Source organism: Podarcis vaucheri (assembly GCF_965113315.1).
Source record: "Podarcis vaucheri genome assembly, chromosome: 12".
Classification (NCBI taxonomy): domain Eukaryota; kingdom Metazoa; phylum Chordata; class Lepidosauria; order Squamata; family Lacertidae; genus Podarcis; species Podarcis vaucheri.
Window position 1 is genome coordinate 61,848,463 of NC_138750.1, and position 16,626 is coordinate 61,865,088.

At 47.0% G+C, this 16,626-nt stretch overlaps 1 protein-coding gene and 1 long non-coding RNA gene across 3 annotated transcripts in view; one reads left to right on the forward strand and one right to left on the reverse strand.

Annotated features, from left to right (window-relative positions):
• The window catches only part of CCM2 (CCM2 scaffold protein), a 38,993-nt gene extending 33,653 nt beyond the window's left edge, over positions 1-5,340 (reverse strand). Inside the window, exon 1 of the mRNA XM_082192513.1 lies at positions 5,128-5,340. Within this exon, the coding sequence (XP_082048639.1) occupies positions 5,128-5,157 (30 nt within the window). The 5' untranslated portion in view covers positions 5,158-5,340. The remainder of the gene's footprint in view (positions 1-5,127) is intronic.
• A 1,932-nt stretch (positions 5,341-7,272) lies between these two features.
• LOC309515074 lies at positions 7,273-16,441 on the forward strand. Of its 2 annotated transcripts, XR_014212233.1 has the most exons (6): positions 7,273-7,476; positions 8,580-8,694; positions 11,029-11,137; positions 11,740-11,887; positions 15,208-15,766; positions 15,844-16,441. It is a non-coding gene; the product is annotated as an uncharacterized lncRNA (long non-coding RNA). The 2 variants fall into 2 exon arrangements; XR_014212234.1 differs by lacking the exon at positions 15,844-16,441 and having other exon boundaries at positions 7,309-7,476; positions 11,740-11,921; positions 15,208-15,462.
• Positions 16,442-16,626: the final 185 nt, after the last annotated feature.

Sequence of the window (16,626 nt, forward strand, 5' to 3'; positions counted from 1 at the left end):
AGCGTTTAATGTTGATGTATTATGGTATTTTAATCTTTTGTTGGAAGCCACCCAGAGTGGCCGGGGAAGCCCAGTCAGATGGGCAGGGTCTAAATAATAAATTATTATTATTATTACCATCAATATATTATAAAGGCTTTGGGGGGAAACCCTGAGAAGCAATCTGTACCTGCTGCCTTGCGGGACACATTCGAATGTGTCCTTTTATTCAAAATGCATCTCTGGGTTATTTGTGGGGCATAGGAATTCATTCATTTGCAACTCCCCCAAAAATATACTCCAGCCCCCCACAAGGTCTGAGGGACAGTGGACCGGCCCCCTGCTGAAAAAGTTTGCTGACCTCTGTCTAGCCCCATGTGCACATCCCTCTCCATATAAGCAAGCAAAAGGCTTTGTCAAGGACACATTCCAGCTGGGCAAAAGGTGCAAGACATGAGTTGGGGCTGGGTAAAATGGGTCATGGGTTTGGGAGAGGCCCACAAGGTGGACAGAGGAGCTTGGAGAGTGTGCTCTCTTCCCTCGCCCCCCCCCCCGGTCTTCACAAGTCAAAAAGTAAAAATTAATCCTAATGCACACCCAGAGCGAGAGCCACTAAATTCAGAAACACGCTGAGGACCTCTGAACAAGAGAGCAAGAGCCTTTCTTGACCATAGTGCACATAAATGGGACACACAGACATATCTCACGCACCAGGGGGAAATTTTGCTGAATCCCCAGAAGTCAGCCTGATCCGAGTACCAGATAGAATTTACTCCAAGGCAGATAGAGAGATAGAGGCACAGCGAACAGCTCAAACACAACCAGTACCGTATTTTTCTGCTCTATAAGAAGCACCAGACTAGAAGACGCACCCAGTTTTTTGAGGAGGAAAACAAGAAAAAAAATATTCTGAATCTCAGAAGCCAGAACAGCAAGAGGGATTCAAAAGCAGCGATCCCTCTTGCTGTTCTGGCTTCTGAGATAGCTGTGCAGCCTGCATCCGTTCCATAAGACGCACACACATTTCCCCTTTTAAGGAGGGGGAAAGTGAGTCTTACAGAGCAAAAAATACGGTAATTCTATTCCGAGACTACGCTTCCTATCAAGTTTTCCAGAGGAGGCTTCTTTAAGAAAATGAAAAGTTGCTGGATGTCAGGGAACTGACATCGGAGCTAGAGGCGGAGGGAAGGCTCTCAAATGATGCTGGAGAAGGGCCCAGCAGGGAGAGAGGCAGCTCAGCAGATGGGGAAGCAAATGAGCGCAACACCAGGGATATAGAGGGGCTGATGGGGGAATCGGAGAGAGGGCTCCAGGACTCCTCGCCGGACACCAGTGGGAAGAGCACGGGTCCTCCGCTACCCACACCCTCCCTGCGCGGAAGACTTCCGCACAGGGAGAGTAGGAGGAGACTGGGTGTCAAACAACTTTTATGTTGGAAAAGATTTAAGAAACGCCCACTGACAGATTCTGCTAGAGACTGAGGCAGCCACGAATTGAAAGGCTGTCCAGACAGAAAGGTTTAACAAGGCAACATAACCAGGAGAGGCGGCAACTTACGCACAAGCAACCCCATACCCATTACACTTGACTAACACAACTTGTTCTTAAGTGAGCTAGGGTTCAGGGGTGAGGTGGCCAAGTTTGCTGAAGGCACAGGATTATCTGGAATCGGAAAAAAACAAAATAATGTGATGGAGAGCTCTAAAAGAATCTTTCTGAAAATGAGTGACTAAGCAATAAAATAGCAAATGTGGTTCTCTGCAAGCAGGTGCAGACTGATGCACATTAGGACAAATAGATAGACAAATCCTCACTTCTGTTGGGGTCCAAGCTGGCAGTGGCTGATTTCTGGGGACAGCACAATGAAAACGTCATCTAGCTGTGGAAAAGGGTCAACTTTGAGCCAGGGATCATTAGGAAACGGACTGAAAACCAAAGTGTCAAAATCTTTGGGCTTTTATATAACTATGATGCAATTGCACCAGAAACAGTACAGTTGAGGACACGACATTTCAAAACAAAAATATATCGCCGAGTTGAAAAGGATGAAGGGCAACGAAGGAGATCCGAGGGTTAGATCGACGCATCTGTGAGGAATATAATTCTAGAAACTGAGCGTTGGGAGACACTGGAACGACTAAAGACTTCTTCGCAATCACATACTTTCGGCTATGGAATTTGTTTCCACAAGGAGTGGTGAAAGCCACCGGGCTGAACAGCTTTTAAATGGGGTTAGATAAATTCACGGAGAACAGTGCCAGTCACAATGGCAGTGTCCTAAATATATATTCAGAGGCGACAGGTCTCTAGAGAACAGTCACCGGGGAACAACAAAAAGAGAGCTACAGCCCTTATGTCCTGATTATGAGCTTCCTACAGCGAACTGATTCAGCCTTGTGGGACGAGGCCATGGGTAGGCAAACTAAGGCCCGGGGGCCGTATCCAGCCCAATTGCCTTCTCAATCCAGCCCGTGGATGGTCTGGGAATCAGCGTGTTTTTACATGAGTAGAATGTGCCCTTTTATTTAAAATGCATCTCTGGGTTATTTGTGGGGCATAGGAATTCATTCATTCCCCCCCCCAAAAAAATATAGTCCGGCCCCCCACAAGGTCAGAGGGAAAGTGGACCGGCCCCCTGCTGAAAAAGTTTGCTGACCCCAGACTAGGCAGACCTTCAGTCTGATCCAGAAACTAGGAACTCTCTCCTTAAGTCCTTAACTCATTGAATACGTTAGTACAGAGCAGGCTGCTGAGGAGCAAAGGAATTCATCACACAGCAAGCAAAAGCAAAATACCGTATTTTTTGCTCTATAGGATACACTTTTCCCCCCTCCAAAAATGAAGGGGAAATGTGTGTGCGTCCTGAGGCACAAAAGCAGGCTTTCGCTGAAGCCTGGAGAGCGAGAGGGGTCAGTGCGCACCGACCCCTCTCACTCTCCAGGCATCAGGCAGCTATGCGCAAGCCTTCGGAGCGCTCCGAAGGCTTGCGGATAACAGCCTGCAGCCTGGGGAGTGCAGTGCCTGCCGGGCTCCGAAGGCTTGCGGATAGCAGCCTGTTCTGGGGGCTGGGGTCGGGCAAAGCTCGGGCTTCCCCCGCCCCAGCCCTGTGGCTAAAAACGAAGCCAAGACAGCGAGCAGGATCCATCCTGCTCGCTGTCTTGGCTTCTGCCAAGACCTCTCCTGGCTGGAGAGGTTGCACATGACTAAAGAGGAAGCCAAGACAGCCAGCGGGATGGATCCTGCTCGCTGTCTTGGCTTCTTTGCTCTTTGGGGCTGGGGGGGGGTTTATTTCCCCCCCCCCAAAAAAACTAGGTGCTCCCTATGGTCTGGTGCTCCCTATGAAGCGAAAAATACTGTATTCAACAACGGATGAGGCTGGTCTCGCACAGATCTTTTCCCCGTCCACTGCCAAATATTACCTGGTGACAGCAGAATCACAAGACCTCCCCAAAGCAAAGATTTCACAAGGTGCCTTTTGATTTTGACAACACTCCCTGCTCCCCAGTACTTGCCACCTATGAAATACTGAGAGAGGGTGGGATGGAAAGGAAGACTGCAAATGTAAAACTCTCTGGCAACTGGGGAGAGAGGACAAGGAGCAGAAGGATACCACGATTCATATCACCTAAATATTTCGAACATAATATCCCCCCCATCCAATTATTGCCAGCTATGAAATATTTGAAGTGGGTGGGGTGGAAAGGAGTCCTGCAAATGTAGAACTATTTGAAAATTGGGAGGGGGGAGTAGGGAGTAGAAAAACATTAAACTTGATATGATACAAACGTTTTAAGGATACCAATCAAGACCTTCTTTATTATTGGAACATGTGAAATGCGAGGTGCGGGGAGAGGAAGAGGAAAATACTGATGATTTACCTCTGATAAAATTGAGGAGAGAGAGAGAAAAACAAGAGCAGGACTGCAAATCGATCATGTTTTATTTCATAAAAAAAGAAAAATCTCCCCCCCCACACACACCTGGCAAGTTCTTACGAGTTGTGCAACAACACCCCCAACTCCAATTCTTATTTGGGGTGATCTGGTTTAACAACAAAAAGGTGGGGGCATCAATTTGATCTTGTTTTATTTAATGAAAACATCTGCACCCTGTAATTTTTATGGGTTGTGTGAAGACCACCCCCAACTCCAATTCTTATGGGGAGTATTCTGGTAAAAAAAGGGGGGCAGGACTTCAATTTGATCTTGTTTTATTTAATTAAAGCATCTCCACACACACCCAATCCCTATGGGTTGTGTGAACACCCCCCACTCCAATTCTTATTTGGGGTGATCCGGTTTTAAAAAGAAAAAGTGGGGACAACAGGACTTCAATTTGATCTTGCTTTATTTAATGAAATCATCTGCACCCCACAATTTTTATGGGTTGTGTGAATATTCCGAACGTCAATTCTTATGGGGGGGGGTATTCTGGTAAAAAGGGGGGGGAGCAGGACTTCAATTTGATCTTATTCTATTTAATTAAAGCATCTCCAAGCACCCCCAACTCCAATTCTTATTTGGGGTGATCTGTTTTTTAAAAGTGGGGATAACTGGACTTCAGTTTGATCTTGTTTTATTTAATGAAAACATCCGCAACCTGCAATTCTTATGGGTTGTGTGAAAACCCCCAACTCCCATTCTCATGGAGGGGGTATTCTGGTAAAAAAGGGGGGCAGCTGGACTTCAATTTGATCTTATTTTATTTAATTAAAGCCTCCCCACCCCCAATTTTTTTTTAGGTTGTGTGAACACCCCCAACTCCAATTCTTATTTGGGCTGATCTGGTTTTAGAAACAAAAAGTGGGGATAACAGGACTTCAATTTGATCTTGTTTTATATAATTAAAACATCTGCAATTTTTATGGGTTGTGTGAACACCCCCAACTCCAATTCTTATGGGGGGATATTCTGGTAAAAAAGGGGGGCAGAAGGATTTCAATTTGATCTTGTTAATTTAATTAAAGCCTCCCCACCCCCCAATTTTTACAGGTTGTGTGAATATTCCCAACTCCGATTGTCATGGGGGGGATCAGCCCCCCAACTCCCCCTGCCCCCCCCAGTGTATCTGCCCCTCCCCCACTGGCCCCGCCCTCCTCCCAAGCCCCGCCCCTCTCCCCCCGGGGCGCCCCCGCCCTCCCCGCCTCACCTTTTTGCCCCTCTTGCCTTCCTCCTCCATGTCTCAGGCGGGGGGGCCCGGAGGCATCTCCCCGCCCGGGCCGCGCGCTCCCTTCACTGCGCCGCCATCCCGGAAGAGCAGGAGCCTCAAGCCGAGCCACAAGAGCCGCCGCCGCCGCGGCAACAACTTTTCAATCCTGCCGCCATCTTGGGCGTCGGCGTTCCCGGCATGCCCCGCGCCAGCGCTCGCCTTCATTCAGGCCTCGCCGAGAGGCGCCCAACGGCCCGGCGCGGGAGGACTGACGTCAGTCCTCCGGGAAGGAGGAGCGGAGAGGGAGAGGCGGGAGAGAGAGGCTCGGTTGCCCAAAGAGGTAGGGGGAAATGTATGAGTTCCGGTCCGTCCTCAGTTCCGGTTCTGATGGGGTGGTCAAAGAGGGTGGAAGAGTGGGTGTTGCACCTGAAAAAAGAAGCGCCTTAAAGACTATTATTATTATACAGTATTGTATTATATTATATTATATTATATTATATTATATTATATTATATTATATTATATTATATTATGTTATGTTATGTCATGTCATGTCATGTCATGTCATGTCATGTCATGTCATGTCATGTCATGTCATGTCATGTCATGTCATGTCATGTCATGTCATGTCATGTCATGTCATGTTACATTGTTATGTTATTCCTGAGAAATCTCTCTGTGGGACAAGAAGCTACAGTTAGAACTGGATATGGAACGACTGATTGGTTCCAAATTGGGAAAGGAGTACGGCAAGGCTGTATATTGTCTCCCTGCTTATTTAACTTATATGCAGAATTCATCATGCGAAAGGCTGGGCTGGATGAATCCCTAGCCGGAATTAAGATCGCCGGAAGAAATATCAACAACCTCAGATATGCAGATGACACAACCTTGATGGCAGAAAGTGAGGAGGAATTAAAGAACCTTTTAATAAGGGTGAAAGAGGAGAGCGCAAAATATGGTCTGAAGCTCAACATCAAAAAAACGAAGATCATGGCCACTGGGCCCATCACCTCCTGGCAAATAGATGGGGAAGAAATGGAGGCAGTGAGAGATTTTACTTTTTTGGGCTCCATGATCACCGCAGATGGTGACAGCAGTCACGAAATTAAAAGATGCCTGCTCCTTGGGAGAAAGGCGATGGCAAACCTAGACAGCATCTTAAAAAGCAGAGACATCACCTTGCCGACAAAGGTCCGTATAGTTAAAGCCATGGTTTTCCCAGTAGTGATGTATGGAAGTGAGAGCTGGACCATAAAGAAGGCTGATCGCCAAAGAATGGATGCTTTTGAATTCTGGTGCTGGAGGAGACTCTTGAGAGTCCCATGGACTGCAAGAAGATCAAACCTATCCATTCTGAAGGAAATCAGCCCTGAGTGCTCACTGGAAGGACAGATCCTGAAGCTGAGGCTCCAAGACTTTGGCCACCTCATGAGAAGAGAAGACTCCCTGGAAAAGACCCTGATGTTGGGAAAGATGGAGGGCACAAGGAGAAGGGGACGACAGAGGACGAGATGGCGGGACAGTGTTCTCGAAGCGACCAGCATGAGTTTGACCAAACTGCGGGAGGCAGCGGAAGACAGGAGTGCCTGGTGTGCTCTGGTCCAGGCGGTCACGAAGAGGCGGACATGGCTAACCGACTAAACAACAACAACAAAAGAGCCCAGTGACCCCTTACAGCAGAACATGGAGGTGGCAACACAGGGATCATATTGTGTCGTAATAAAATCTGCCATCCTTTGAGGTGCCACAAGGCTTTTCCACTCTATATGAATTTCTCTATATTTCCACTCTTCTTCAGTGGCGTGGCGTGGGGGGTGCAGGGGGGGGCCAGCCGCACCGGGCGCAACATCTGGGGGGGCGCTTGTAGCGCTAAGATCCACGGGTTAGGGGGCACAAATTATTTGCCTTGCCCCGGGTGCTGACAACCCACGCTACGCCACTGCTCTTCTTAATCCGGATTCCCACCAACTACAATTGACGGCCGAAAGTCGCTGTAGAGAACCAGTTAGACTGCATCCCCTTTGCTCCTCTGCCCCGCCCACTCCGCGCGAGGCGAGACCCATTGCCGCCACCTGCCGGCGAGCGGCGCCATTGCAGTTCTATTGAAGCCATCCATAGAGAGAGAGGCTCGCAAACCGTAAGGACTGTGAGCCGCTAGGGGGCGAAGGAGAGACTTCGGGGAAGGAGGAGGCGGGGTTTTGACGCGGTGGCGTCACACGCACGGAGGAGGCGGGTCTTACGAAGCAGAGCGAAGCAGATGGCGGTTTCTGCTTCTGGGCCGCCTGGAAAAGGGATCTGTCGCCATCCGCGGCGACCGAGTCCAGTCCGCGGGCTGGAGGGGTGCAGGTAGGTACTTTAGTCTCTGGTGTCTTGTGGGGATGCGGCCTTTAACCCGGGTTTGTTGAGTCTCGGTGCTCAATGGGCTGTTGTGTTGGGCCTTGTTTCCTGGGTGGACTACAGTTCCCAGAAAGCAGCGCGGCCCTTTCTCTCTAGTCTACATATATGAGGAGGAATGGGGGATGCTGGGAGTTGTAGTTTAGCTGTCGGGTCTGGTTTCTTTATATGTTGATTTTCCTCTGCTGCATTTTCGAGCCTGTTTTCCCTTTGGGCGTTAGGAAAATGCATGCTTTCTCAGCTGTAGACTGGAATGCACGTGGTGTGGACTAGAAACTTGACTCTTTTGGGAAAATGAGGGCCAGGGGTGCTTAGAAACAGCGTTTTCGTTTGTTAAAAAAGACATTTTTATTGATTTTCCAATCAAAAACATCCAATTAATATATCCAATCATAATACTCCAATTAAAATAAAAAAACTAAAATAAAAAAAGACCAAATTATATTTATTAATTTTTAGGAGCTCCCCACGGTTCTGGATCTCTAAAGCAAAAATCTCCACAATGAAAATATGAAGTAATATTATATGAGGACATATAATTAAAGGTAAGATAAGAGGGTATGAATTTGCTGAATAAATTTTTAAATGGAATACAAAGAGGGAGGTGAGAGGAAGTCAGGAAAATAAGTAAAAGAATGGTAGAAATTAAAGGGAGGGATTTCTATTTGTATTTTTTTTCTTTTTTGTTCCTGTTTTTATGTGGAATGTTTGGCTTTGGTGTTTTTCTGTCTTTATTGTTTGTTGTTATGTCTTTTTGTTGTTGTTCTTTGTAACCTTTTTTCTTGTTAAAATTTAATAAAAAATATTATTCAAAAAAAATAAAGCAAAAATCTCCACATCTTAGTCCTGCTTCTCCTCGTGGTTTCAGAAACAGCCTTTTCGAATCGGCTTTTACTTTTATTTTCCTGCGCATTCTCCCAATGCCCTGGAAGGAAGATTGTGGTGAGTCACAAAGTTCTCCTTCCGTTTTGTACCGTGGTCTTGGACCCAAAGCCTTGCGCTGCATTCACCAGTGATCTTTCCAATTCCTCACCTCCTTTGCTTTTCTTTGTTAGGAACAGCCGTGCTGGTGTCCTGCTTGCTGGAGGCGTCCGATTGGCTCCTGCGGCGACAAAATGGTGGACTGGAGGAGCCTTCGGGAGCTGGGGAAATCAACGCTACCTTGCAGAGGTAACAAAGAGTTTCTCTGAAAAGATGTAGGAACAACAATCCGTGCAGCGCATCTCAGGATAGCGGATAGAAAAAGTTGTATTTCAAGAACATCGTATGAGCTTCGAAGCTGTTCTGTTACTTAGTTTATTCTTTGCTATATCACCACAACACATTGGTCTTTGGCTGCGGCTGCACCATATGTTTAAAGCACATGACTCCCCCCAGAGAATCCTGGGAACTGTTGTTCTGTGATGGGGTGAACTATAGTTCCCACAGTTCTTTTTTGGGGGGGAAGTCATGTGCTTTAAATGCAGGCGTGTATGTAGTCTTACATGCTGTGGGTTTTGCTACCCTGGTTTAACACCATTAGCAGCACTGTTGGAAACTTGGATATTCACCAGATGACTCCTGAAACCTAGGTCACAAGCCCCACAACAGACCGTCTAGTTGTGCTTTTTTCCAGTCGCACTTTCTATTTGTGTCGCCCCCCCCCCCCCCGAAGCGCAAGAACTAATAGACAATTCGTATCAGGGACACGTCGTTAATATCACATTTCTAATAGCAATTCTTTTTATTTTATTTACATTTTATTAACATATGAAACATTTATTAACATATAAAACACATATGTATACATTTATACAATACACATACACAACACACTACCTTATTTTCATAACATAAAACATACCTACATTGCTCTATATACTACCTACCTATATAATACCTACCTATACGGTACATACCTGCACACCTGCCCCACACGGACACCCACCAAGTGACTTGGCTTCCAGCCGTTCTTGTTACACTATTTTATTTTTCCAACTAGCTTAAACACATTTCATTATTTAATCTCTTCTTCTATCTTGACTTTACTCTCCTTTCACCCTAATCATTTTCTGGATTCACTCAGTATCTAATAGCAGTTGGATACCACAAACATAAAAGGGGCTCAGCCCCGGCAATAGTGGCCAAAACCATAATATTTGCAGATACCTCTGTGTGTGTGTGTGTGTGTGTGTGTGTGTTATACTAGATTTGAACTTGCATCTCTGGGGTGGGGGAGGGAGGCAAAGCAGCAATCTTATCCGACTCAGGAGCTGGGCTGGAAGGTATTTCTCCTCCTGAGCCTCCAGTACCAAGCAATGTTAACCCTGAATCTCAGTCACATACATGGTAACTGGACTTCTTAAATTGCTCACAATCTGACAATTCCCAGTCGCAAACACACCTGGCGTCTGCCTGATGTCAGACACTGCTTAGCAGAAAACAGTACAGTCGTATCTTGGGTTACAGACGCTTTAGGTTGCGCACTGCACCGCACTGAACCCAGAAGTACCAGATACGGGTAACTTCTGGGTTTTGACGCATGCGCAGAACCACTAAATTGTGCTATGCGCAGAAGTGCTGAATCGCGACCCGCACGTGCGCAGACGCGGTGCTGCGGGTTGCGAATGTGCCTCTTGTACGGATCACGTTTGCAACCCAAGCGGCCACTGTACTAGGCCAGAGAGAGAGACCTGCACCGTGCACATCATAACTGTCCATTGTTGGTGCATTTGATCCAGAACTTTCATTTCTTAACCTCCGGTGCAAAGGATAGAGACCTCGAAAGCAAAGATCGGGCTGCACTCGTAAGACAACCTTTCCCGACCTATTGTCCCACCAGAAGATGTTGATCTCCAATGCCCATGAGTCCAAGTCAGCGCCACTCAGCAGGTCTAGACAATGTGGTCTTGCTGGTGGGAGTCCAGCGTGCTCTGAGTGGCAAAATGTTGGGGAGGTTGTTGTAGCAAGATTGCGGGCCTTTCAGTCTAGGAGGGTTCTGTGCTGCTGAGTTCTTCCCTTGCCTGTTGCACTAGGTCTAAATAGTAACACAACGAAAAGGGGGCATTTATTTATTTCGTAAATTTCACATACTGCTTGCTTGATTTTGTTAAAAAAAAACACCCTGAACCCTCAAAGCGGTTTACAAAAAAAATAAAGCAACGAAATACAGTCGTACCTCGGAAGTCGGACAAAATCCGTTCAGGAAGTCCTTTCGACTTCCAAAGCACAGCTTCTGATTTAATCAGAAGCCCCGTCAGATGTTCAGGTTCCAAAAGAACGTTCAAAAACCAAAACACTCGCTTCCACTTTTCGATCGTTTGGGAGCCAGAACGTTCGACTCCCGAGGAGTTCGGGAGCCGAAGTACGACTGTAATAAGAATTAGCAACAATAATTTAAGACTTGCAAAGTTAAAAGAAGAACGGTAGGCTAGAAACAGATTAAAACTCGCAACAGTTTTCTAAACACATGAATAGGGAATGCTGAACCATTCTATATTATTTTTGTCCCCCTCCTCTTTGCAGATTCCCTTTGTGATGCTGTCATTTAGAGAGGAACTTGGCTAAGAAGACGGCGATGTTCCGCATGCTTACAAGAAAATCCATTTGGGCTTCCTGACGAAGTTGCCAGGCTGTAAGTCTTCTGCTCAAAACGGCTCTGAAATATGGGCCGCCCGTTTCTCCTCGCAAGCCTTCCAGCATGGCTGGGTCTGTGCTGTGACCCTGATCATTCCTGCAGTGCTTGCCAGAGCAGTTGTGAGATGGTTTGAGGCCTCCCTCTGCCCCGACTTCGGAGGGAGGTTATAGAAATCTCGGCCAAGCCCTTTCCTGGCAGGCTGCTGAGTTGCAGGCTTCCCGCTTCACTCCTCACCCCTGGTATCCCAGAACCAGGAGAGGCGTGATGAGGGCAGAGGAGAAGTTAGCTTCGTGCAGGCGCAGTCTCTGATTGTTTGGGGAAAACCCGGGAGAGGAGGGGAATTTGTGGTGAGGCAGGGACCTTCAGTTTCCGCAGCTGCTTCATGGAGGCAGGACTGCCGGAGATGAGTCGCTGTGCTCATTAGGCACTCCTGTGCGGATCCTGTTTTTGGTAATAAAAAGTTAACTCCAACTTGATCAGTGTTATTTACTGCTGTCTCGCTCCTGTCAGAAGGCGAGGGAGTTAAAAAGGAACTTGATAGCTCCACACACCCTTCCTCAGTTCCAATGAGAGCCATTCATTTCTCTGTCTCTATTTAGTTCAGGATGTGAGTTCGAATCACGTTGGATCCAGCAGCGCTGAGTGAAGTGGATCCTTCCCTAGTGACCTCAGACCACACCGCCTGGCAATTGACCCACTTGACGGGCTTGAGTCCCAGTTCTGAACAGTGTTTCAACTCGGCGAAAGGTGAACAATTTGCTCTTGGGACTCTGCTAGATTGGTAAACGTTTTATATGCGATACAGCACCGTGGCACCAGATGGCGCTGTGGCGTTTTGTTTTTGCCAACCTGATTTCTCATTATAAAGGTCATTTTTTCTGAAACCCTTTCTTGATGTGTCTAAATCCCGCCTTGGCTCTGAGAACTCATTGAAGCTGCTTCGTAGCTTGTTTATGTTGTGAGCCGCCCTAAAACCTGCAGGTCTTTATGGCAGAACACAAATTTAATAAATAACCCTTGATCTCTGGGGCTTTCCAGTGGCAGGTTGCGTTGGTCTGGCTGCAACTGTCCAGTCTCCCAAGATGGTGCAAGATTTTCCAGTTAAGAAAGTGTTGTAAACAATAAAAATCTGCCCTTATTCCCTTCTGGGGTATCCAAGAGCCCTTATAGAGTCCTTTGCAGGTTCTCCATTGGTCGAAGAAAATAACAGAGGCCAACCAGAGAATATTGAGAAGCAAAGCAGCTAGTAAGCCTGATCTTTATTGATCTGTTGCAACAGGGTCCTCTCTCACTCACACGCAGGAAAGGAGGAGGAACCCAGAACAATGGCGCGCAAGGCCTTATATATATAGACATTTGAAATTCCCTGCCCTGGAGCTCCAGACCATCCCTCCATATATCATACTTACATCACAGAAGGGGTGTAACCCAAAACCACCCCCCAGATACATCATACTTACATCATGGAAAAGGTGGTCTACAACAGAAATTTGAATGTTGTTTTTCCTGTCTGCCAGGTTATCTGATAAATCCTTACCTGGTTGCCTTTCCTGGTGTTCTGTCACCCTTTGAAATGGTGATTACTAAATTCCTGTGACAAGGAAGGTTTTTCCCCACCGTGTTTGCTTGGTACGTTTATGAACATTTATTACAGATCTTAAGACCTTAGAATTCTTATTACAAAAGCTTGAAGCTTCTGCGTCTGTACAATAAGGCTGGTGGTCCTCTGCCTTTCCAGTTATGTTTGCACTACATATCCCACTGTGATAGGAATTTTATGGTCTTAGATATATGGTAATGTTCATAACCGCACATACATAGATCAGCACAGGAAGACCGACCTGGAACCATTTTGATTCCTAAACTGACCAAATGTTTTCTCTGCAAGGTCAAAATGGAAAAGCCTCCCCATTGTCTTTTCCTTCACAAATCCTGTCTTAAGGGTATGTCTGTGTTTGAATAGGGTGTGAGCTTTATCATTACAAAAGACTGGCCAGGCTCCTCAGGCAATCCAATCAAGTAACTTGCCAGACAGGAAATAAACAAGGAGAAGAGAAAAACAATATTGAAATTTCTGTTTTAAGACCACCTTTTCTGTGATGTATCTGAGGGGTGGTCTTAGGTTACACCCCTTCTGTGATGTATGTATAATGTTTCTGGGGGTGGTCTTGATCTACAGGATGGGAATTTCAAAAGTCTTTATAAGGCCTTGCACATTTTTGTGTGTCTTCCTCCTTTCCTGCGTGTGAGGCGAGCACCCTGTTGCAACAGATCAATAAAGATCAGGCTTATGAGCTGCTTTGCTTCTCAATATTCTCTGGTTGGCCTCTGTTATTTTCTCCTACCAATAGGGAACCTTCGTAAGGACTCTATATGGGCTCTTGGATACCCCATAAGGGAAAAGGGCATATTTTTATTTACAGCACCAGCATTCCTGAGCAGTGGCCATGTTGTCTGGGGGCTGATGGGAGTTTGATAGCAGCTGGAGGTCCTTTGCTGCCTCACCCCTAGCCTAAGGCAGATGGGGATTCTTCATGTCGAAGAATACTGACCTAACAGCAGCTCTTGGGACAGAGGTTGTGTGCCTGTCTTTGCCTTCTCATTCTTCTCCCGCAAGCCTTCCAGCGTGGCTCGGTCATACCCGTGACCCTGATCATTCCTGTAGCGCTTGCAAGAGCAAATCTGTGACGTTTGAGGCCTCCCTCTGCTCTGTCTTCGGGGTGAGGTTATAGAAATCTCAGACAAGCGTTTCCCAGGAGAATCGGGTGCCAAAGAAGGAGCAGCTGCTGCAGTGAGAACAGGGCAAGCTGGGGGCACTGAGACTTTTAAAACCGTCTTGCAGTCAGTCTTAAGGGATCTCGTCAGCCGCAGGGCTGTCTAATCTGGAAATCTGTTGCCAGTGGAAATGAAAACGAGTTTATACATCTCTTTCAAAAAGCAAACTAGCAAAACCCTTTTTGTTTTGAATGGGTGCTTTTGTTGGACGAGAGAATCTTTCTTTAGTTGCTTTCCTGGGTGCATTCATTTGAACCGAGTGGAATTTGCTTCTGAGTAGGGAGTGCATCTGCTCAGACTTTGCGTTTGGATTTGGAGAGGCTTGGGTTGACAGTCGTTTCAGAGGGGTGGCAAAAGCGAGGACTCCTGAGATCCTGAATGGGGTAGCTGTGCCCCTGAAGGACCAGGTGCACAGCCTGGGAGTCATTCTGGACTCAAAGCTGTCCATGGAGGTGCAAGTCAATACTGTGTCCAGGACAGCTGTCTACCAGCCCCATCTGGTACGCAGGATGAGACCCTCCCTGCCCACAGATTGTCTCGCTATAGTGCTTCATGCAATCTCTCGCTTGGACTCCTGCAATGCACTCTACATGGGGCTCCCTTTGAAGGTGACCCAGAAACTACAACTAATCCAGAATGCGGCAGCTAGACTGGGGACTGGGAGCTGCCGCCGAGACCACATAACACCGGTCTTGGCTCCCAGTACGTTTCCGAGCACAATTCAAAGTGTTGGTGCTACCTTGAAAGCCCTAAACAGCCTCAGTCCTGTATACCTGAAGGAGCGTCTCCACCCCCATCGTTCTGCCTGGACACTGAGGTCCAGCGCCGAGGGCCTTCTGGCGGTTCCCTCACTGGGAGAAGCCAAGTTACAGTAAACCAGGCAGAGGGCCTTCTCGGTGGTGGCACCTGCCCTGTGGAACGCCCTCCCAGCAGATGTCAAAGAGAAAAACAACTACCAGATTTTTAGAAGACATCTGAAGGCAGCCCTGTTGAGGGAAGCTTTTAATGTCTGATGCATTACTGTATTTTAATGTTCTGTTGGAAGCCACCCAGAGTGGCTGGGGAAACCCAGCTAGATGGGCAGGGTATAAATAATAATAATAATAATTATTGTTAATTAATTATTACTATTGTGGGAGAGGAAGGGAAAGGAGATTGTTAGCCACTTTGAGACTCCTTAAGGTAGTGATAAAGCGGGATATCAAATCCAAACTCTTCTCTTCTTCTTTCTCAGCTAGATCTTTCAGCATTACTGTGCAGATTTTAAAGCTCCTGCCTGTTTTGTCTTCCAGATCCCTGGAGAAAGAGGTGCTGAGCAGAGCAGTGCAGCTGCTAGGATAAGTGACCATCCCTGCTGGACAACTGCTGTTGCCTTAATACCTGACCCCGACCAGCCAGCTGTTGCGTTTAACCCATGGGTGTGGCGTTGCACTTTCCCCCGGCTCACCCATCCCGTTCTGAGTCATTTCGCTGGGTGACAAAACCTGAAAGAGGAAGTCTCTGGTCACAGCGCAAGATTCTTTTAATAAATAAGCAAATACAGTAAATCGTGCGGCGTTTTGTCTCTTGTGGGAGGGCGGGGTTTGGCTTTTTTCCTCTGCTCTGAAAAGGAAGTGCTTTTGCAAAGGGCTTCTGGGCTGAGCTCTGGGCATCGGGGTGCGGGCAGGTAATCGGGCATCTTACTAAGCTGTTTCCTGAGTGTGTGTTTGCTTGCCTCGCCACTTCCTCTATTCGAAGGAAGAAGGAAATTCGCTCACCCTGAAAAACATTTGCCATTTTTTTCCACCTGCTTTTATCTACTGGACTAGTTAGCTGCAAAGAGGGAAGGCGCAGTTGTTTAGAAGCTGGAGGGTGAAGGTCTGATGGACCGAGGAAAGCGGCAGGAATAAATTCAGGACACACAAAACAGTTTTTTTTTTTAAATGCAGCCCATAGTTAAACTGTGGAACTCACTCCTGCAGCGATTGTGGGGAATTTTAGGACCATGGGCACATTTTGCCTGGTGGTAGGTTCCCCATCGCCCTCTCGTTAGTTGGGGCTCCCTTTCCAAGCTGTTCAGACGTGCAAAATTGGATCACAACCTTATTGCACCACTTATTCAAAATCTGCAAAAGTCACTTGTAGCAAAGGAGTATATTATTATAGCTGTATGTTTACTTACACCCCACGTTTTCCCCAGTCTCAAGGCGGCATAAACAAAGTAAAACGACACAGGGAAAAATGCACAAAGCGAAAAACAAAAAAGTGCAATAGTTAATGAATTAAATCAAATAGAATTAAAGCAATCTGGGAACAAATGATGAAAATGCAAATAATAGGAGCAACACAGCCCTATTAAAGCCCTTTCCTTCGCACAGGCTTGCTGGAATAAAACAGTCTTCATCTGCTGGTGGAAGGAAAATGAGGAGGGAGCCGTTCTGGCATGTATAGGGTCGCATTTGCAGAATTTGGGAGTAGCCTAGCAAGGAAGTCTCTGCTGCCTACAACTATCCCCGCTCAATAATTGGCTGCAGTTCTTTGAGGCAGCCAAACTGGATGTAACTTAAGTCATATAGGTAAAAGGACCCCTGACCATTAGGTCCAGTCGTGGCCGACTGGGGTTGTGGCGCTCATCTCGCTTTATTGGCTGAGGGAGCCGGCGTTTGTCCGCAGACAGCTTCCGGGTCATGCGGCCAGCATGACTAAGCCTCTTCTGGCAAACCAGCGCACGG